The following is a 22,737-nucleotide window of genomic DNA, read 5'->3' on the forward strand; positions in this document are numbered from 1 at the left end:
ATATTCAAAAAGCTTCCCTTCCTAATTCCATTACTACCTTTACCATGGTCTATGTTCTGGCAGTTATGTCTATCATGTGTGGGTGGTGGAAATGACATGTTGGTCATTTGAAATTGGCCGTGGTGGGAGTATTTACACCACAGAAATTGCAGCCATTAGACATCAGGGCCTTGTTTTTGTTTGTTTTTTTTAAAGGAGAGCTGTTTGTTAACCATCTGCAGCCCATGCCTGGATTTGGTGGACAAGTGGAGAGATGGGCCCTAAACTAAGTGTGAACAGTTCATGCATAAGAACAGGAGAGAAGGTCCAAAGGGCATTTGGACTGGTGGGTAGATAGATGTAGAGAGATGCTTCCTGTTTACTAAAGGAAGAAGGAAGCAAGGTAATCACCTGAGAATAAGGCTGGGGAGGGAGGTGTTGGAGGTTGGAAGAGAGAGGAGCTTGGGACAGTAAGTGGGTTAGAGAAATGCAGTGTTTTTGTCTAAGCACCATTAAAAAGGCCCCTTGAGGTTGGAGGTTATGAATATAAAGAGAGGCCTGGGTGTGCAGTTTTCCTCCAGGCTCTTTCAGTGGCTTGGGTGAGGCAGTGAGTAAGCGGGGAGAGTTGGATTTATCCAAGGCTAGGGTTTTGCCAGACCAGTATGACTATGTGTGTCAGGGGTAAGCGAGCTTATAAAATTATAAACGTAAATCCACCACCTCAGAGACCTCCCTTATTCATCCTAGCCAAAATCATGCCACCTGTAACTTTGACCTTTTATCTTGCTTCCTCTTCTGTTTTGTTAATCGGGTTTCGTCATCCGACAGCAGGGACAGCACTTTCCTTATTGCTGAACCCAGTGCCTACCACAGTGCTTGGCACATAGTAGGTGCTCAGGAAGTAATATGTTGGAGAACATACTGGATTAATAGATCCACTAGCTTGCTCTTGTAGAATCTGTACGGTCGAGTGAAGAACACTCAAAGTTCTTTTTGTATCCCTTGTTTCTTTGCTCCGTGGTGTTTAACCTTTCACGAGCTTAGGAATTTCCTTACGGAGTCAGATGTAGATAGGGGGTTTTTAAGTGCGTCAGACGCAACCTAAAGCCTCGGAGACAGCTGCGCGGGTCGTGTGAGTGATGCAGTCGCTGGCCTTTATCACACTGGACTCGGCAACACGAGGAGGGTTATATCACAGTTCCTAAACTTGGAGGGCGGGTAGTTTATGCATTTATCATTACTTTTTTTTTGGGCTGCCAATAGCGGCTTAAGTAAGGTTCCGGGAGGGGTGACGACAAAAACCCCAGCTGCAAACTCCAAGTCTTCCAGGCTCTGTGCGGCGGCTCACTGGAGGATACTCGGGTCCACAGGCGTGGCCGGGGCCGCGGCGTGCCTGTTGGGGGCGTGGCGTGACCAGGGCGAGGCGCGGCCGGAGCAGGGAGGGGCGGGGCCGGAGCCAGGGAGGGGCGGGTCCGGGGCGGGGCCGCTCCAGGCGCCTCCAGCCAACACCGCCAGGGGCCCCGGCACCTCCCTGCGCCCGCAGCCCAGACCGGCCGCTGGCGGAAGCGGGCGGGGGCGTGAACGACTGTCTGTTTCTCCGAGTGGACAATAAAGTTTCGAAAGTTTGAAAAAGGAGGAGAAAAAAGCCCGCACGCCCCTTTGGCTGCCCTGCCGTGGACACTTGCGGCCCGGCACAGACAGAGCTCCAGCAGCGGGGTGCTCGCGGAGGCGTGGTCGGCGCGCCAGGATGGGGGTCACCGTGGACGTGCACGAGGTGTTCAAGTACCCCTTCGAGCAGGTGGTTGCCAGCTTCCTCCGAAAGGTACTCGCCCCACTCCTGCTCGGCCGGGGCTCGCGTTCTCCCGCGCTGCCCCCGCGGCCCAGCCTTCTGCGCTCCGGGCAGCGGGCGCCCGCAGCTCCCTCTCCTCCGTTCTGCCCCCCTCTGCCCGCGCGGAGGTCCGCACCCACCGTCTCCCCTTCCAGCTGCGGATTTCGCCTCTGGGATGTGCCGGGCGAGGGCGGGGGTGGATTTCCTCGAAGGCTCCGTGCGTGGCATCACGTTCACACTTTGCCCCAGCTGGAGGGAGAGTCGCGGGGAGTCTAAGTTCTGGAGCCCCGGTGAGGTTGCACAGGGCTTGTCGATCTTTCTAGCAGTACATTATTGGCTCCTTTAAAGCTAGTGGGGGCCGTTGAAGCCATCATCCTAGTTTACTCAGCACTGTCGTTCTACCACCTCCCCACTTTCTCTTTTATTAACAGCTGTGGGACTTTGGGCAGTCTCCGTGCCTTAGTTTTGAAATCTGTGAAATGGGAAAAATAATAGTACCAACTCAGGAGTTTGAGGATTCAAGTGAAATAATTCCCGTAAAGTGCTTATCACAGCGACTGATGCTTGCTTAATAAGTTCTTTAAAATGTTATTGTTATTGTTTGTGCTACTATAACTGTACACCCTAGCCTCAATATTCAGTCCTCTTTATTTCAAGGGCTCCTTCTGAGACTGTGGCCAGTAATGGTAGAATGGAAAATTTCTTTGAAAAATCAAAAGCACCCAGGCCTGGTAGGTGGGACCTCTGGTTTCTAGTCTGATTTTGCCTTTAGTTAGTTCACTTGATGACCTTGGTCAAGGGTCATCTTCTTTCTCTAGGCATCAGTTTCTGCATTTAAGATGTGTCTACTTAAAAAAATGCACAACTTAAAAGTTAAGAATTACGTTTTATTGGGCAGGCTTGCTGAGGACTTATGCCGGAATACAGCCTCTGAGATAGCTCTAGGGGACTGGTCCGAGGAGGTAAGGGAGGAGCCAGAATATACAGGAGTTCAAACAAAAAACCAGATAGTTGACCATCCAAAGATTACTGCTAATTAAAGAAAACCAGATATTTCAAATTAATGGGTTTAGCGCTTTTCTGTATGGATGCAAGAGTCTGGGCTCATTGAAATTCCTTTGATAAGCACCTTAGGTATCTAGGGCCTGTACCTGTTTTTCTCTGTCCTGAATCCGCTCAGGGTGCACCCACTGGGGATGGCTGCAGAGGCTGAAGGATTTACTTGTTTACTGAAATGGCAGGTGACATTCTTTGTCCACAGATGAGAGTGTTACATCAGAAGATCTTCTTTCAGCTTTCACAATCTTAAGGAAGATTTGCGAGAATTGTGATTTGCCTTAGGCAGCCGCCACTGGCAATGTTCTGTGTGCCTGCCACCTGGAAGCCTGGAGATGGATTTTTTAAGTGATAAGACCTGACCACCATTAAGGGTAGGTGATGCAGTTGGGGGCTCAGGTCATAGAGGAGTGAGTAGGATCCTGGTAACATGGTGTTGCCATGGAGGCCTTTTTTGGGGGGGAGTGTCAGCTTGTTGATATTGTTAATTGATCTCCTGTATCTAGAGTAGTACCTGGCACCTACTAGGTACTCAATACAAATCTAACGAATGATGAATGAATACATGGATGAATAAATGAATCACAGATCTGGTGTAGACTTTGCCTCAGGCCAGGCTTCTGGGCCCTAAAGAGAAAAAGCCAGCGCCTCGTTTTTTATTAGGACTGGCACTTTGGTGTGTGGATTCTCCAATGCCACTGCTCCTTTGGAAAGCCTTTCTGAATTGTCCTCATCAGGAGGTGATCTCTGGCTTGTCGGAGCTGGAGGGGCACTTTGGGCCTCAGTGACCGTCTTCTACAGTGTTGGGTAGTTACTTGTGCATGTGTCTTTTCCCTAATTAGACTCTAAGCTTCTTCGGGGTAGGTCTCATTCCTGCAGGAGCACGTAGCACAGTGCCAAGCTCTCATTTAGAGAGTACTTGGCATGTGTCAAGCTTCTGGGCTAAACACTTTTCTTTCATTCAGCTTTTCTTTGCCAGGCTCTGTGCTGGGTGCTAGGGCACCACAGACAGACCCTCTTCTCATGGAGCTGATGGTCTCTGGTGGGTGAGACTGACATTAATTAATGACTAACAAGCGAACACATAACTCCAGCTGATGATGTGTATTTGCACAGGGAAAGTTCATGGTGCTGTGACATCCTGGAGGGTGACCATTAGGGAAGACTTCCTTGAGAAAGTGGCATTTGTGAAGTGGTGGCTGAAACATGAGAGGCGTTTCCTAGGCCAGAAGGGCAGGGGGAGGAAATGCTTTCATCCATTATCATGTTTACTCCTCCCAGCAGCTTCAGGAAGTAGTTGTGATTGACTTCCACTCCATGGTCTAGAGAAACTGAGGTTCAGAGAAGTTTAAGTAACTTTTATAAGTTTGGACAGCTAGTGAGTGGGAGAGCCAGGATTTCAGCACATCTGAATCCAAGCCCACACCTCTAGTCACCAGGCTGTGCTGCCTTGCACATAATAGACACTCAGGTAATCATGGAGGGAATACAGTGTTGCAGACTGTACTGTGAGGTGCTCCTTACCCAATCTCAGTTTCCTTTTTGCCTAGCAGTCTTCTCTCAGGGTTTCTCCATCTCAGTGGACCTGTTGTGCCTGGTCTAAGGGTATAGCTCTGAAAGTGGGAGGATGAGAAAACACCTTGTTTCAGTTATCTATTGCTGTGTAACAAATCAGCCTAGTGATTTAGGGGCCTGGTGATTTAAGCTTTTGATGATAAGCTTTTAATTCTCACTGGGCTCAGGTGGATGGTTTTTAGGTGCCATGTGTTATAGCTGAGGTCGCCTCTTTAGCTGGGTTCAGTTAGGATCTGGAAGAATTCATATAAAATACTCAGCAAAGTGCCTGGGACATAGTAAATAAAGACTGAGGAGGACATTTTGGAAGGTGAGGCTAGGGAAAGAGGAGAACCTTTGCAGAAAAGGTCTAGGGATGGGACAGTGTTATCTTTATGGACACTACACTTCCATTCTTTCTACTCACAAAGCAGTCCTTCAAAGATCCCTGGATGGGGCTATGTGACTATCTCTAGGATGTCAGTAGATTCAGTTGCTGTGAGAATTTTCACCTTACATTATTATTTCTTCTTCTTCTCCTTCTCCTTTTTTTTTCCTTTTCTTTCTTTCTTTTTTTTTCCTGTGCCATGGGGCATGCAGGATCTTAGTTCCCTGACCAAGGATTGAACCCATGCGCCCTGTAGTGGAAGTGTCTTAACCACTGGACCACCAGGGAAGTCCCCACCTTACGCTATTTAAAGCTATGAACTGGAAGTCAGTAGATCTGGATTCTAGTCATTGTGCTTCCTTCATTAAGAGCAGTTTTAGGGTGGCCTTGGGAAACAGTTTTCACCAGCCTATCCTGTGCCCTTGTGCAAATTATTATTATTATTTAATAAACTTATTTACTTATTTGTTTATTCATTGACTGCGTTGGGTCTTTGCTGCTGCATGCGGGCTTTCTCTAGTTGCGGAGAGCAGGGACTGCTCTTCCTTGTGGTGTGCGGGCTTCTCATTGCAGTGGCTTCTTTTGTTGCAGAGCACGGGCCTCTAGAGCACAGGCTCAGTAGTTGTGGCACACAGACTTAGCTGCTCCGCTGCATGTGGGATCTTCCTGGCCCAGGGCTGGAACCCGTGTCCCCTGCATTGGCAGGCAGATTCTTAACCACTGCAGCACCAGGGAAGTTCCCCTTGTGCAAGTTAGAAAGAGACATCATCTAGGCGGTCTCCCCCATAAGCTCATAGTAAATGGGGCTAGTGGGAAGCATATGGGGCTACTTATGCAAGTTGGAAAGAAGTGCTCCTTCCTCTAGGTGGTTATAGCCCTGTGCCCACTGGTCTGCTTGACTGGAAAACCTTGTATAGTGAGCAACAGTCACAACTGTACGAGACAATCCTACTGTCTTAATTTGTTTTCTGTGAAATGATATGGCATGTACCCCAACAATCTCCCAGGACAGTTATGAGGATCAAATGTGTAACAGTTTGACAAGCATATGTTTTTTTTTAAAGCATAAGTTAGTAAGAATGATCCTTTTGGCAAAATACACTTTTATTTTTCTTTTAGTCTTTATGTATCTTTTTATTCAAAGGAAAGCACTTGGCAGAAGGGACAATGATAGGAGATCTCTGGGAAGCACTTAATCTGATTTTGCACAGTGGTATGTTTGAAGGCACTACAGCACTGAGGAAATTCTGTTTTAAATAGAGTCTACTGATCTCTGGCTTTTGGTATGTTAGGGCTTGCCTTCCAAGTTATAACATCCTACTATTTTTAAAACCTGGGGAATGTTTGCTCTTCTTACACCTGCTTGTTGGATACCACAGGCAAAGTATTCGCTACATGCTTTCAAAGCTAAGTGGCACCTTGAAAACAAACACCACAATACTCTTTGTTCCAGGAATGCAGTGTTTCTCAATGAACTCTTCATGGAGGAATGCTGTTGAAACCAAAATGGTTTATTCATCAGATGCTAAACTGCACTTTCCATGATCTACAGTGTCAGTGCTCTTGACAAGGTGTTTTGGTTTCTTTCTTTGTATGACTCTTAGCTTTCTAGTTCTCATCATTTATAGCTGTTTCCTTCCTTTTACTTCCAACCATCGACGAAGCAAACACCCTGCTGCATAGATGGATATAGCAGCCAATAGGCTTACTCATCTCTGGAAGCTCACATGGGTCTGTTTAATGGGCTTGCCTTGCATAAGCAGGATTCCTAGATTTTCTAAAAATTTCTTTCTAAAAGACTTCCTAAATTTTGTCTACCTGAAATTTAAAGTCATAAAAAAGGACTCAGAGAGCCATTGTGTAGCCTGAATTTTTCTTGTTTATTCTCCAATGGGGCCAGAGAAGCTACAGTTTTTCTTACCATAGAGTTGTTCAGGTTGAAATTAAACTTGTTACGCTATAGGCAAAAGAGTCATTGTGAAGAGAGTGTAAGCTTCATGGACGGAGATTTTATCATCTGTTCCTGATGTATCTCAAGTATCCAAAGAGATTCTGAAACATAGTAGGTACTCAGCAAATCCTTATTGAATGAATGAGTGAAATACTCTCTTTGGAATTTAGCCTTATGTAATTTCAGACCGAAGTTGGTGTGAGATTCAGTAATATGTCCTTACTTTGGGTACTGTAATAAAATGGACAGATTAAAATAATTTCTTTGCTTCCACCACAGTGGCCTCAGGTTTTATTTATTCTAGCCAGGAGCCTGATGTTCTGAACAAAATGGTTTGAATGTTTACCCTTAAACTCATAAAGGGGATTTATGAATGGCTATTTCCATTTAGAGTAGAAACTTGATTGGGTGATTAATAATGTTTCCATTTCTGATCCTCTCTCTTCTCCCTTGCAAATCTGACACTTAAAACGTGTGGAACATCTCTCTCTGCAGAGCTCCTGAAATATTTGGGGTGGACCTGTATTTCCAAAATAAGTGGTTTGACAAAGGATAGGCCTGGATTAACATAATGGTTATTTATCTCTTTGTTCACACTGTAATAGTCTTTCTTCACTTTTATGTTCCTATCCTGAATTCTGCTAGAAAGTTAGGCATGACGGGAAGGAGAAGGTGCAGACAGGAAGAGCATGGGCTGTGACATCAGCCAGGTGTGGCAGTGCTTCTAGCTGTGTAAGTTTGGGCAAGTCAGTTCATTTTTCTATGCCTCAGTTTCTTCATCTGCAAAATAGTAGTAATAATAATAATAATAATAATAATAATAATAATAATAATAATAATATCATCTTCTGGAGTTGTTGGGGGAGAGTAAGTTGGATAATGCACACAGTTGCATTCAATATACGTAGTTTAATGTCACCACACGGTAGGTGCTCTAGTACTTGTTTAAAACAAATACTTTTAAAGTACTTGTTAAAAATCGTTATAGTAATACTAACAGCAATAATTTATTACATGTATTCCATGAACTTGAAAATAAAAAGCTAAGAGAAGTAGTCTGCAGAAGTCTTTATAACTGGAGTAATTAAGGGGAGAGTAAGCATGAGTAAAGGTGTATATTCGAATTAGAACTTATTTTTAAATGACATTAAAAATAAGTCATAATGCAGTGCCTGGAAATTTTTTTTAAAAATGAATGTATTTATTTATCTGTTTTTGGCTGCATTGGGTCTTTGTTGCTGCACACGGGTTTTCTCTAGTTGTGGTGAGCAGGGGCCAGTCTTTGTAGAGGTCCGTGGGCTTCTCATTGTGGTGGCTTCTCTTGTTGCAGAGCACGGGCTCTAGGCGCATGGGCTTCAGTAGTTGTGGCACATGGGCTCAATAGTTGTGGCTCACAGGCTGTAGAGCACAGGCTCAGCAGTTGTGGCGCACGGGCTTAGTTGCTCTGCAGCATGTAGGATCCTCCCAGGCCAGGGCTCGAACCTGTGTCCCCTGTATTGGTAGGTGGATTCTTAACCACTGCACCACCAGGGAAGTCCCCACTGTGTAATATTTAAAACCAGGGAATTAACATTGATACCATGTTACCTATTCTACAGTCATTATTCAGATTTGGGCACTTGTGTACTAATATGATTTTTTTTCAGTCTAGGATTCAATCCAGGATCCCACATTGCATTTTGTGGTTGTGTCTTAGTGTTCTCTTCAGTTCCTTAGTGCTTTCTGGACCGTGGTGCTTTTGAAGAGTACCGATTAGTTATTTTGTAGACTTTGTATCTTTAAATCCGTTGGGTTTGTGTATGCATTTAATGTTTAGGGAAGAGAATTTTCCTTTGTGTCACAATTGTATGAACTATTCTTTTTAAAAAACTTCATTATGTCATTGCCTTATTGGGACATTTTGGTATGGCTGAGGGTGAAGTGATGTTGGTTGGCCTTTATTTAGAATCATAACTTGTCCTGCCAGAAGGGCCTTTGAGGATATTCTGGTGGTCCACGGCCCCGGCTTCACAGATGGCAGCACTGTGGTCTGCACATCTTGGCTGCTTGTCCTTTGTTCTTTCTACTTCATCCTCCTACTGGGAAGGCCAATGAACAGCCACTCAAAATGTCCGTTGACTTAAATATGTTTAGTCTTTGATCATTGACATTTTGATTAATCTTTTGATCTTGGTATAAAATCAACTTTGCTTCTAAGATAGACTATTGCATGTAGCTCGTAAAGGGAGTTTGGCACAGCCCACAGTGATTTCTTTGTGTACCTAAACACCAGATCTCTTTTCAGCAGCTCCATCCCTTTGTGTGTACATGTTTGGCAACAGCCTGCGTAGCAAAAATTCCCTTAATGCTTATAAAACTGATATGTTAATATACCAGACTTATTGTAGCTCCCCTTGGCCTTCTTTGCAGGACTAATATAGATATATCAGCTTAACTGCTTCCTTATGCTCTCTTGGATAATGCCATTTGGAAGTTGGTAAACAATGGCTCCTTTGGAGGTCATTGACTTTTTTGGTGGGAGTATTATGAGAGGCAGGCATTGACTTCTGAGCTTTTTGGAAAGTTGATATTTTAATAACTCCTTACTCTCTTAAGAGTAGGCTTTGTGAAAGCTTATATTTTTCCCCTTGTAAATAAGAAAGGTAAATATAGCCTATCGTCATGAATCTACTCCCAGAAGTATATGAATGTTATCACTGTAGTTGGATGGACTCTGTTTCTTGGCCTATCACTCTTCATAGCTGTATGTTTGTTTTAATGTATATTTTGTTTGTTACCCATTATTTTGCAACTTTTGGCCTCTTGCCTTTTAATATGTAAAACAAATAAAAGCAAGGTGTATGACAATGTAGGAGAGTCTACATTTTGCCCTTGTTAGACTGTTACGGTACATATAATATAGGCAGTGATATTTGCAACACATTTATATCTTGGGGAAAGAGAAGGGGTCAGTTTATACGTTCTGTGCAGAAAGTAAAAATTATAAGTAAATTCACAATGAACTCAAATGCACCTTGAAAAATCCCTGTGTCACCCAGAAAGTATGGCAAATGTGCACAGCCCCCTGCGGTATTTCTTAGCCACTGAAGTTTGTGGTCCACTGAGTGAGGTCCAAGGACAGCAAGGGGTTTTGCTCGATATTTGGGTCATCAGACCACTTTGCTTCCGGAAGAGTCTCTAGTGTGGAGTGGGGACCAGAAGATCCCAGGCTTGTCCGGCCCACGTGCAGGCTTTGTGCCATCGTGTTCTTAACACAGGGGTTCCTTGTCTTAATGCTGGTTAACAGGTTTACTCATTTTGAGGAGGACGAAGTGAGGTTGTACATATGGGGACCTCTGATACAGCACTCTGCACAGGCACAGATGCCCAGGAAGTCTTCGACAGGCTTGATCCTGATCTAGCTGAATCGTTTCCACTGTCACACTGTGTTTGTAAAGGTGTCCAGAAAAACCTAGTCATGTGCTTCCTGTCTTCCCAGTTGGCATTCCTGGTGGTGACCCTCTCTGAGCAGCCTTCCCTCACTCGACCCCTTATTACCTGACTTCAGATACATTTTTGTGCATTCAATCACGAATATTCTAGTTACCACAAGATGCTGCTAGGTCATTTCAAGTAATGCCTGGTAGGGGGCGCCTCAGCCCAATAAATCTTTAATTAAAAAAAAACATGTGCTTTTATGTCATGGTATTTAGCTATTGTAAATAAACCTCTGATTTCTTTTCCTGTTCTTGTATGGAAGGAAACTTGAGGCTCACGTCTATTCAACTGCAAAAGTGGTTGCATGGGAAAATGACCTCAATCTTGCAAATGAGTCTACTAGAGTGAATAATTTAGGATTTCTTTTTTTTTTTTTAACATTTTAACTTTTTATTTTATATCGGAGTGTATCTGATTAACAATGTCGTGATAGTTTCAGGTGCACAGCAAAGCGACTCAGCCATACACATACATATAGACATTCTCCCCCAGGCCCCCCTCCCAAGTTTAGGATTTCTTGTGTTTGGCCGAGACAACTTCTATTTTACTTTGTAATTTGCAAGAATTGTCTAACGAGTGACCCTTAAGCATTTTACAGTGGCTCCTCTTCATGATTTCCCATGCCCCTATTATCCCTTAGTCTGATTTACTTTCTCCCTCTATATTTTACTGTTGTTTGTTTTTCTGACTAACGTAAACTCTAAGAGGCTGAAATTTTGTCTGTTTCATGACTGTATCCTTAGTGCCTGGAACAGTGCCTGGGTAGTCAGAAAACTGAAGTGAAGAATAGTTGTCACTATTATTTAAATCGATACCCTTCACCTTAATTAGCAAATGTTAAAGTTATATGAAAGTATAAGTAAAGCATTTGAGTTTATAATCTTTTTTTTTTTTTTTTGGGCCACACCCTGCAGCATGCTATTCCCTGACCAGGGATCAAACCTGAGCGGGAAGTCCCTGAGTGTATAATCTTTAGGAATTTCACTGATAACTTTGTGAAGTAATCAGAACTTGGGAAAATTTTATCATTAGCCTTCTCTGGTGATTACATTTCCAACCTCTTTCATAATTTAGTTCAGTCATCTTCTGCAACTTACAGTGCATTTATAATAATCAGTCAGTCAGGACGTATTGATGAACATAATAGAATGAGTAACTAGAACTGTAGTAGAGGCAACACTCTCCTACTGTGATTTTACCTTAGTATAAAAGTTCTGATTTACACACACACACACACACACACAATTAAGGGCATCTGTGTGAGTCTCAGATATCTCCCTAGCTTCAAGGGTGTTAGGTAAATGAGGCCCCCTTGCTGAGGGACAGAATGGCTAAACCTGACCCCCTGTAATGGACATTATCTTCAAGAAAATACTTAAGATTAAACTTCAAGAAAACAGGCATCGTAATTTTGAACATTTTTTTCTGGAGCAAACATGAATGAATGAATAAATAAATATGTAAAAAGCCATGTTGGGAAATTCCTTGGCCGTCCAATGGTTAGGACCTGGCAGGTGCTTTCACTGCCGGGGCCCAGGTTCAATCCCTGGTTGGGGAACTAAGATACTGAAAGCTGTGCAGTGTGGCAAAAAAAAAAAAAAAAAGAAGAAGAAGAAAAAGAAAGAAAAGCCATTGTATTGATTAGTTTTCAAGACTGCAGTTGCCCACGTGAAAGTGTGACTGGCAGAGTTTAATTTACAGCACAGGGCCTGAGGCGGTGTTGAGAATGCTGAGGGCTGAGCCCGCTGCTGTCTTCATAGATTGGTCCCCCTGGTCCCCAAAGGGAGTAAGATTTAGTTTCCACATTGATCCCGGAGGTCAGCGAGGTTTATCTTCCAGATTGTTCGTTCATTTAGCAAATGTTCATTGAGTGCCTGCTGCGTGCCAGACGCTGCTGGCTGGTGGAGATTCAAAATTCCTGCTCTTGCAGAGTCTGTGTTCTAAGCCCAGGTCTTTCAGGGCCACAGATATCTTTAAGAATGTGTGAAAGTGATGGACCCTCTTCCCTGAAAAATCGGTCGCTCAGTCAGCCTCTCGTGCATACGCAGGCACGTAGGCCCACAGCTGCCGCGGCGTGGGGAAGAGCCCGGCTCGCGGAGTTTTGTATACTCTTTCCTGGGTTCAGAAGGCTTACAGGTCACGCTTACCAGGCAGGGCCCTGCGTCGTCCCCCCGCCAGGTCGGTTCACTGCTCTCACCTCCCCCTCACCGCCTTATGGTGCTTTGGAAAAGACTTCCCTGTAATTTATTTTCCTTTCAGATTAGATCACATGATGAAGCCGTAAACCTCTGGGAATAGAGCCCGGGGGGCACTCAGCCTGCTTGTCCTGTGGCTTTGAGGACTTCTACCTCTGGCGTCTCTGCACCTGAGCAGTGGAAAGGGTGGGGTTTGAGTGACTGAGGTGTTTGAGGGTAGGTTGGGTGGGCAGGCCTTGAAGGCAAAAGAAAGCATCTGTGGCTAAATTACGGTAAGGATCTATGGCTAAATTACAGTCTTGACGCTCATTAGCTGGGTGATTTTGAGCAGATTACTTAGTTTACCCAAGCCTAATTTCTCATACGTGAAAGGGAAAAAACTTAGCATGTAACTCGGAATAGTTTTGAGAATTAAACTGAAATAATGTATTAAACAGCCTAGGACAAAAATGGTAGCTATTATCAGCTTTATTAGCATCCAAGTTGTGTTTCAGGGGCATTTAATCAATAAATAAACTATTTTTTCTGTATTTTTTTCTTTACTGAAATATAGTTGGTTTACATTGCTGTGCCAGTTTCTGCTGTACAGCAGTGACTCAGCCATGCACATACATGCATAAATAAATTATTTATTGAGCACCTGGCTATACTGATATCAGGCCTGGGTTAATTTTGTGGCTCTACCACTAACCAGCTGGGTAACCCCAAGCTTTCTGATTTTATTTAGTTTCCATTTAGCTTCTGAAAGATGGGATAATGATATCTCATGACCTAGTCACAACAGAGAGGCTGATTTTAAGAAAGACCATGCAAGTAAAGCATTTAGCACAGTGCCTCATACAAAGAACACTCTTGACTTATATAAGGCTGGTTCAGTGTTAGTAGTATTATTTAAGATTAGCTTACCCTAACCTCCCCTTCTCCACCCAGAGCTAGGTTGACTCTAAAGAAGGTTGGATTTCATACAGGTCCAGTTGATGACAGCATCTCCCTTACCTATTCTGAATTAGTAAAATTAAGACTCTTGATTGAAAACTGGCCTTAGAGATTGCTTGGAAAATATTTACTATTCCTGCAAATAACTGGTTACTATGAAGTAATTCACTTTGGTAAAAAAAAATGAATGGTAATTTTTCTTTATGTGTTTTCATTTAGTATCCAAACTCCATGGATAAAAATGTCATCTCTGTAAAAACTGTGGAAGAAAAAAAAGGTAAGTTCTCTGAATATACCTTATTTCATTGATGATCATTAAGTGATACTGATTTTTGTAAAGATGTGTGTCTTTGTGTGTGTGTGTGTGGCCTATTATATTTTAAACAGGTATATTAACAGGCATAGTTCTGTATTCGAGGTGACTGATGGATAAGAGCACCCAGAATTTCTAGCAGTTAAAACCTCGCCTTACGCTCTTGTCACGTTCTCCATTAAGAATTGATGACAGCTGTGACAGCTAACATTTTTGAATACTTAATGTGTGCCAGGCTCTCTTACTTTTATTAACTTAATCCTCAGAACAATGTAAGGGGTAGGTATTATTATTATTACTCCTGTTTAATGAATGAAGAAACCAAGGTCTAGAGACACAAAGTAACTTGCCCGAGGTCACATGGCTATGTCCCTTGATATATTCATGTATAGTTTTATACATGGCAAGATAAATGTGACTAGTAGCATGTATGAGATGTGACTGTAAAGTGATTAGATTATGGAATGAAAACTGCTTCGCACTATGTTTCAGTGTTGACTCGAGTGGGGCTTGACAACCTCTGCTTGTGTTGCCTGCCGTTGTAAATACAGTTTTACTGGCACACAGTTACGCTCATTTGTTTACATATTGTCTGTGGCTACTTCCTTATTGAAACAATAGAATAGTTGTGAAAGAGACTGTGTGGCCCACAAAACCTAAAATATTTACCATCTGGCGCGTTGCAGGAGATGTTTACCGATGCCTGGACTGGAGTATAGGAGTCTTTCCAGTTCTCTGCCACTCACATCTCGATAGAAGCATTTTCACTGTCAGTGTTTGAACTTGAGATCTGGCAATGCAGGAAGCTATAGTGATGCACGTCATCCATGTGTAAGCCTCTGGAGACACCCAGGCCCGGCCTACATGCTCTTAAACCTTCTGAGAAAACGTGTGATGCTACTGTTCATTTTGTGACTCTGAGGCCTTCTCTCTGCTTGGTGAAGAGAGAACTGTCTTTGCAAGGGTATTTTCTGCATTTCCGTAACTCTGTAAATATAATTAAAAGCTATTTTCTGAGGTCCCTGTACTCGTGGGAGAAAGGTGTCATGTGACCTTAGAAAAGTCTGATTTCAGGTCCTGCATGACCTAACTTCTTGGAGGCTCCATTTCTTCATCTGTTAAATGGGAAAATAATCACAATCCTGCCTTTAGGTTGTTGAGGATATCAAATGAGAGAACAGCGTGCATATTCCAAAGTGGTTAATTGTAATTCCTACCATTGACGACAGGGGCATCCTTGCCTCTGGGAGTGGCTCATGCATTCTCTGTGTGCACTGCAGACATTGAATTAGATGGCCAAAAGCATGCCAGTGGGCAGAGGAGAGGAGCCAGTTTCTTAGTGTACGGACAACTTCAGGGTGTTTGCATCAAGGTTCAGGGCAGTTATAGCCAGAGCTTTGAGGAGTCCTGTAGGAGCATGGATGAGTCACAGTAATTCACAGAGCAAAAGACAACACTTCAAAGTTTATATTTTTCTCTGACTTGGTTTCCTTTTTTCTCAATTCATATTTATTGTATTAAAAAAAAAATGTCCCTAGTGCTATTCTGTAAACTTCGTTCCAAAATAGAATAGTTCCAGCCACAGGGAGTCTGCTCCCCTATGAGAGAAGAGTATGCCCAGTATAATTAACTATAGGTTGAAGTTTATAGCCAGAAATCTGTGCCTGAAAACATGTTTGGTGCAGAAGGTGGCAGAATCGGAGTCTCCATCATTTTGTTAAAACATCCTCTTAGTTGGAGCTGAGGCGACTCATTGTGCTGACATCAGTAGTCCAGAGCAGTGGACAGTTTGCGATTCTTCTGTCCTTGACTTTAGAATGTGCAGTGTGAGTGGCCAGCTCTTTTACCCTTACTCCTTGCTCACAGGTATTTGGAGGCATTTGGCCCAGAAAAGTGATCATGGATGTTGGGTTTTGAGTTAAATATTTTCTTTATGGAATTCTGCTGACTACACATAGAAAATTGAGGTTGACATTAAATGTTTTATTGACATTAAAACAAAAATACATTTCCTTCCATTTTTTTTTTTTTTGAGTGTGAAAATTTTCTGTTTCTAGATGTGTCGACAGGGATCATCTATAGAAAGAGGATCGCAGTCTGTCAGAATGTGATTCCAGAAATTTTAAGGAAGGTAAATTCACTTCAAAATTTAATCGGATTTGGTGTAACACTGGGTGATTCTCAAACAGTCACGGGAAGAGACAGCATTATCTGATGTAAAGGAGTGTTAGAACTTCCCCAGTTCTTTTACCTCAGAGCCCTTCTAGGGAAGAAATCTGTCTCCTCTCCAACCTCTGTTTTGATAGGCGCTACCAGAGATAGTTTTTTTCCTGTCTGTTCTGTCTTTTGTGGAGGGCTCTTAGTGTACACAGAGATGAGCTACAATTATGTGAAAAGATACTCTGGACATTTTGCATGAAGTGACCATCTTTTCTACTCTGTCCATGGTTAGTTGTGACACTTAGGTGAGAATGATCAGAAGTGGGCAGATGGTAAACAGTAAGTCTGATCTTCAGTAAGGAAGGGAAAAGCTTCAGCTTGCATTTAACTCTCAGAGACAATGGTTTTGGGAGCATAATGTTCTCAGCACCTTCTGTAAGTCTTTTTGTGTGTGTTTCTGTAAAGTAATGGTGTTGATGCTGAAATCTTCATGATAGCAAATTGTTTTCTCTCTTTGAAATCCTTAAGCACTCTGGTGATTGTTGGAAAAAGGTAAGTGGAAATTTTTAATCACATTGCTTTAACAAAGGGATTATTGACAAAGTCCTTTTAGAATCCTTAGTAAGAGGAGAGCATCTAGATGTGCACTTTTAAAAATGTCTCAAATGGTCTTTCAACCCGGAAGTGATTCTGTGTGTGGTATGAAACCCAGCAAGGCTCCTGCTGGCTAGCTTGCAAATTGCTGTGCTGGGCTGTATGTAGAAAACATGGCAGCTTCCATCACTTCCTCATGATGGGTTAAGACTGTCGCTTTCTTTAGTGGAAAGACAGCTGATATGACAGTGAAAATGAACTTTCTTTTATTTTCCAGACGGTAATATGTTGCAGTATATGCAGCAAATTATTGCTGGCTTTTTCCACAGAGTGTGTACCCTGCCTTTGCCCTATATACACGCTTTGAATCTATTATTTAAAAAGGCATTCAAGTTTGTCTTGTATCTCCATTCTTAAATAATTTAAAGACACCTCTGACTTGTACAATTCTGCCTTTGTAGTTTTCCATGTTTCCTCCACCTAGGAAAGCATACATTTTTAGATATCGGACAGAGTTTAGAATGAAGAAAATATTTTATCTGATATTGTCCAGCATGTGAGCCCATAAGTGGACCCAATTAGAATCCGTCAATTTGAGAAGGCCATAAGCAGCCCTAGAGGAGACACGACACGAGAGGCTGATAATTTGCTTAGCGTTCAGCAGTTAGGGAAATCAGGCCAGGGACTATACAGCCTACATAAATCCTGGGCCATTTACATGTCCTCACCAGTGTTTAGTAAGGTCATAGTGTGTTTGATTATCAAGGACTTACAGCCGTTGGTGAGCCATCATCCGTATATCAGGATCATGTGTCCTCTTAATTCCCCAAGACGGAAAGCAACTCTGGACACAGTCCTTATGTAGCTTCCTCTTCCTAAATTCAGAAAGCCATCTCTTTTGGACAGGTGAACATTTTAAAGGTACCTAATATCCAGTTAGAAGAGGAATCATGGTTCAATCCTCAGGAAAGGAACATGGCTATACGAAGTCACTGCCTTACGTGGACACAATATGCATCCATGAAGGAAGAGTCTGTCTTCCGGGAAAGTATGGAAAATCCAAATTGGTAAGATCGCCTGTGTGTGTGTGTGTGTGTGTGTGTGTGTGTGTGTAGGTTGGGTGCAGGGAAGCACAAATGAGCACAGATATTAAAAAGCTGTGATTCCATACATATAACCTCTGTTTACGACTCATAAATTATACACTATTAATTTTTAATCATACAAGTAATCAATACATAGATTTCCTATTGGGGAAAAAATGACAGCTCAACTCATTTCTGACCATTCTATCCAGTCCTGACACCTTTTTGCCTTCTCCAGAGGCAGTGAGTGTTATGAGTGTATTGAGTATTCTTCCAGACCTTTAAGAGATACCTTTAGATACTCATAGAACTGGTATAGTATGGTTTTGTTTCTCTTTTTTACTTATATGCTTTCATTCTGTGTAAATCATTGTGCACTTATCTCTTTCATTTAGTAGAATGTTTCTGAACTTTATCCATGTGATATCTATAAAATCTAGATTATTCCTTTGAACTGTTGCATAATGTTCAATCCTATCATTATACTACATTCCATTTAGCTTTTTTCCTTTTTGACAGACGTTCAGATGGTTTCTCGTTACTGTTTACTATAAGCAGTACTATAATATTTGTGAAGCATATGATCCTTGTATATGCTATATGTAAACGTTTCTCTAAAGGAGAATTGATTTTATTATTGAAATATAGTTGACATACAGCTTTATGTTAAAGGAGAATTTTTAATTGTTATTTATATACAACAAAATGTATCCTTCTTAGTGTACAGTTCAGTGAGTTTTGGCAAACACATACATATGCAATTGTGTAACCACTGCCACAGTCAAGCTGCAGAACACTTCAGGTAGATTTTAAAGAGCTAGGTGTCCAGATAATTCCATGGGGAAAGAGTATTCTTCTCAACAAATGATGCTGGCACAACTGGATATCCACATTCAAAAGAATGCAGATGCACCTCTATCTCATACCAAATACAAAACTAACTCAAAATGGGTCAAAGACCTAATGAAAGCGTTAAGACTATAACACTCTTAGGAAAAAACATAGGTGTAAATCTTTGTGAACTTGGATTAGGTGGTAGTTTCTTAGATATGACATCAAAAGCTCAAGCAACAGAAGAAAAAATAGGTAAAATTGACTTCACCAAAATGAAGACCTTTTGTGCTTCAAAGGACACTATCAAGAAGGTGAAAAGACAGTCGAGCGAATGAGAGAAAATATTTGCAAACCGTATATCTGACAAGGGTTTAGCATCCAGAGTATGTAAAGGACTGTTACAACTCAGTAATAAAAAGACAACCCAGTTAATAAATGGGCAAGACATTTGAGGAGATATTTATCTAAAAAGGTATACAGATGGCTAATAAGTGCATGAAAAGATGCTCAACATCTTTAGTGTTTAGGAAAATGCAAATTAAAAGCACAGTGAGATACCATTTTGAACCTGCTAGGATGGCTATAATAAAAAAGACACACAATAACAAGTGTTGGAAAGGATGTGGAGAAATTGCAACCCTCACACACTGCTGATGGGAATGTAAATGGTGCAGCTGTTATGGAAAATGGTTTTTCAGTGCCTCAAATAGTTAAACATAGAGTTACCACTTGACCCAGCAATCTACACTGTATTGAAAAAATCCACAAAAATTTGTGGGAATGTTCATAGCACTATTATTCATAATAGACAGAATGTAGAAACAAGTTAAATGTCCATCATCTGATGAATACATAACCAAATGTGGTATATCCTTACAATGGACTATTATTCAGCCATAAAAAGAAATGGAGTAATGATGCATGTTACAGTGTGGATGAAGCTTGAACACACAATTTTCAGTGAAAGAAGTCAGTTACAAAAGGCCATATATTGTTTGAGTTGGTTTCTTTGAAATGTCCGTAATCGGCAAATCCATAGGGACAGAAAGTGGTTGCCATGGCCAAGGAGGAAGGAGCGGAGGGAGTGACTGCTGATGGGTATGGGATTTCTCTTTGGGGTGATGAAGATATTCTGGAACTAGTGTTGATGGTTGCACAACTCTGTGAATATACTAAAACCACTGAAGTGTACACCTTAAAGGGGTGAATTTCATGATATATGAATTATTCCTTGATTAAAAAAAAGTTATGTGGCTGGTTCTCAGAACATGCACATTTTAAGTTTATACAGATTCTATCACCAATGTGTTAATACATTAGTTTACACTCTCATCAGCAGCACATGAAAGCTCATTTCCTACAACATTGCCAGGACTTAACATACTTTTTTGTTTTTGCCAATATAATGGGTGCGAAATGATGAATTCCTCTGAGATAGGTTTACAGATGAAAGCAAACTGTAACAAGCACCACATGTTAATAGTGGTTATTCCTGTGAACTGTGATTTCAGAGGATGATTTACTGTATGTTTTTCTGTTCTGTATGGTTTGAATTTTTTATTTGCCTATCATTTTAAGGGAAGTAAAGCCCTCAAACCCAAATAACCAAAAATCAGAAATCTAAAATCTGTCTGAAGCCCCATCACTTGTGCAAATCCCTTCTGCTCCCCATAATTTTGGTCCCATAGTGATAATTCTAGAATGCTCCAGCAGCACACTGAGTGAGTAAGAATGCCAAGTTTTATTAGTGTCTGAGGTGGGTTTGCTCTGAACCACCCACTAGCTTTTTTTTTTCTCAGTCTCCCTCATGTCAAGAGCTTCATATAGAACATAGATTTTGGGATTAACTATAAAGTTGTGGGTAAAGAATAGAGCTCTTTTTTTCTCTTTTTTTTGTAGAAGTAGTAAAAGGACAGAATTGGTTGATTTTATGCAAAAAACACAGAAGTCTTTCATTTCATATACCTTGTTTCAGCCTCATTTTATCAGCTTTCTGGGCTATTGGCTGGTCTGAAAAGCAGTAGTAAATCTTCATCAGTTCTTTGTAAAATGATAACTGTCCCAGAGAATCCAGGGAAAACATCCTTCAGGACCTTTTTCCATTGTGTGTTTTTAAAAATTATTTTTTAAATAGTCCCTCTGATTCTGGAAAAAATGACACATGTATCTTGTAAAAAATACTAAATTCAGGAAACAAGAAGCAGTTTTCATCATCGAATTATGTCTGTTTACATAATTTTCTTGGTCCAACCCTAGTTGGCATTTAGATTGTTTCTGAATTTTTTCTATTATGAACAATGATGTGATGAAATCTTTATGATTACATATTTCCTCACTTATTCGATGACCTTTTAAGGTAGATGGAGCAAGTGGATTTCTGGGTCTAAGGTTATGTGCATTTTATATTTTGATACATATTACCAGATTCCTCTATAAAAACATTTGACCAACTATACTTTTTCCTTTCTTTGGTGTGTTATGTTCTTGTCCTCTGCAAAACACTGTCTTTTTGATTATTGACACAGCAGGCCAGTATTTATTGACTCCTATTATGTCAAAGTCAAAGCTAGATCCTTCACCTGCGGTGTTTTGAAGCTCAGGTTAAATAACTTACCCAAAGTGATGTCACTATGAGCTGAGAAGTGACCCCACCTCGAGCAAAATGGTGAGGCAGGAATATGGGCATTTTTAAGGACGGACTTAATCTCAGACTATAGGTTGCTTTGGATTCCGGGTTATGGAGAATGGGTTTTGTTCTTTTGGCAATAAGCGGCCACACAAAGGTTTCTGAGCAGGGGATGATGTGATGACAGCTGTGATTCAGACTCTGGGAAACTTATGTTTTCTTAGGTCTTGACATGGATTTAAAAAGGCATTTTAGGCAGACATTCTAAATGGGTAATTTTGGGGGGGACATCAAAGAAAGAAGGACCCATAATTACTTCCATTCCCCTCCTTTGCAGGGAGTGAGAGAGTAGTGGCTAGCTACTGCACCCAGAAGATGAAATATGGATGGTCGTTTTTTTAAAGAAAAAGAAATGCTGTCACAGCTGCTGAGTCTAAAATTAGACCTTCACGCTGTGTGTTGGTTAGCAGGTGTGGGTGTGTGACGGGAAATCAGATGTCATTCTGTCCCTGTGCATGGCCTTCTGGCTCAATTCAGAGATGGCCCGGAATGGGTTTCCTGTAGAATCTGGCTAAGCCTTGCTCTGTGTCTATATAGATTCAGTTTGGCTTCCTGCTGGTGCGTCTGCAGTTGTGGCACCTTCTTGGGCAAGAGCTCCATCAGTCTTTCCCTGTCTGTGTATCACACAACTGGGTATTTCTAATATGCTTTCTTCCTGTAATAACTTTTTTTTTTAAGATGGTAAATTTTATCTATCTATTTATTTATTTTTAGGTCTTTATTGGAATATAATTGCTTTACACTCATACCAGTTTTTGAGGTACACCAAAGTGAATCAGCTGTATTTATACACCTTTAATAACTTCACTGGACATTTTCTTCCTGCAGTTTTTATGGACTGGAATGTATATCCTTTTCAGAAGCTAGAGTGATGTGATGTTTTGCACTCATCTCAATTTTTCCAGAGTCCAGCTTGGCACTCCGTGTCTCAGAGTCGTCCTCCTATACTTGTTCTGTCCCTTCTCCTATACCGATCAGGCCACCTTCCACAGAAAATACAGACATCCTGGCTCACGTGATTCCAGCCATCACTTTTATGTGTTTACTACGTGCCAGGCTCTGTTCTAAGTGCTTGATATATATATGTATATGTGTACATATGAATTTATATAAATGACTTCGTTTAATCCTCAAATGAGCCCTTTGAGGTTGGAACTATTATTATCCCCATGTTACAACCTGAGGCTTAGAGAAGTTACCTTATACTAGCTAAGATGGCCAGTAAGTGTCAGAGTCAGATTCAGACCCCTGGCGGTTGGCTCTAGAATCTATGCTGCTGGCAACGACCCTGCCCTTCCTCTCCTAAGGAACTCTGTTATCTCATAACCAAGTGGGCTGCAGTTTCATAGTTGTTGTTCTTTCGCCTCCACCTTTCCCTGTGTATCCAATTTTGTTTTCAAGTTGGGTTTCTGCATGGCTGCCAGCAGTGACTAGCGTCAGCATACTTCTTTGTCCTCATGTAGTGAGGGAAAGAGACCTGTGAGAGTGGGAGAACCCATACCAATCAAGAGGGAAAAGGCCTTTCCCTGAAGCTCTTTGAGGCAGCCTTGATCACCTGCTTCCTCCTGGACCAGTAGGAGTGATCCGATCCTGATACGGGCTGACTGGCCCTCACCAGTCAGGATCTGCCCCTAGAGATGGGGGGTGGGTCCCTTTCCTCTGAGACACATGGGCTGCTTGGCAGAGAGATGGGCACCTGGG

At 41.8% G+C, this 22,737-nt stretch overlaps 1 protein-coding gene across 1 annotated transcript in view; it reads left to right on the forward strand.

Moving 5' to 3' along the window:
• The first annotated feature begins 1,683 nt into the window (after nt 1-1,683).
• The window catches only part of PRELID2 (PRELI domain containing 2), a 63,872-nt gene continuing 42,818 nt past the window's right edge, over nt 1,684-22,737 (forward strand). Inside the window, exons 1-4 of the mRNA XM_057748141.1 lie at nt 1,684-1,801; nt 13,584-13,641; nt 15,735-15,808; nt 17,338-17,498. Coding sequence (XP_057604124.1) covers nt 1,727-1,801; nt 13,584-13,641; nt 15,735-15,808; nt 17,338-17,498 — 368 coding nt within the window. The 5' untranslated portion in view covers nt 1,684-1,726. The remainder of the gene's footprint in view (nt 1,802-13,583; nt 13,642-15,734; nt 15,809-17,337; nt 17,499-22,737) is intronic.

This window comes from Hippopotamus amphibius, chromosome 1, assembly GCF_030028045.1.
Source record: "Hippopotamus amphibius kiboko isolate mHipAmp2 chromosome 1, mHipAmp2.hap2, whole genome shotgun sequence".
In the NCBI taxonomy this organism is placed as follows: Eukaryota; Metazoa; Chordata; class Mammalia; order Artiodactyla; family Hippopotamidae; genus Hippopotamus; species Hippopotamus amphibius.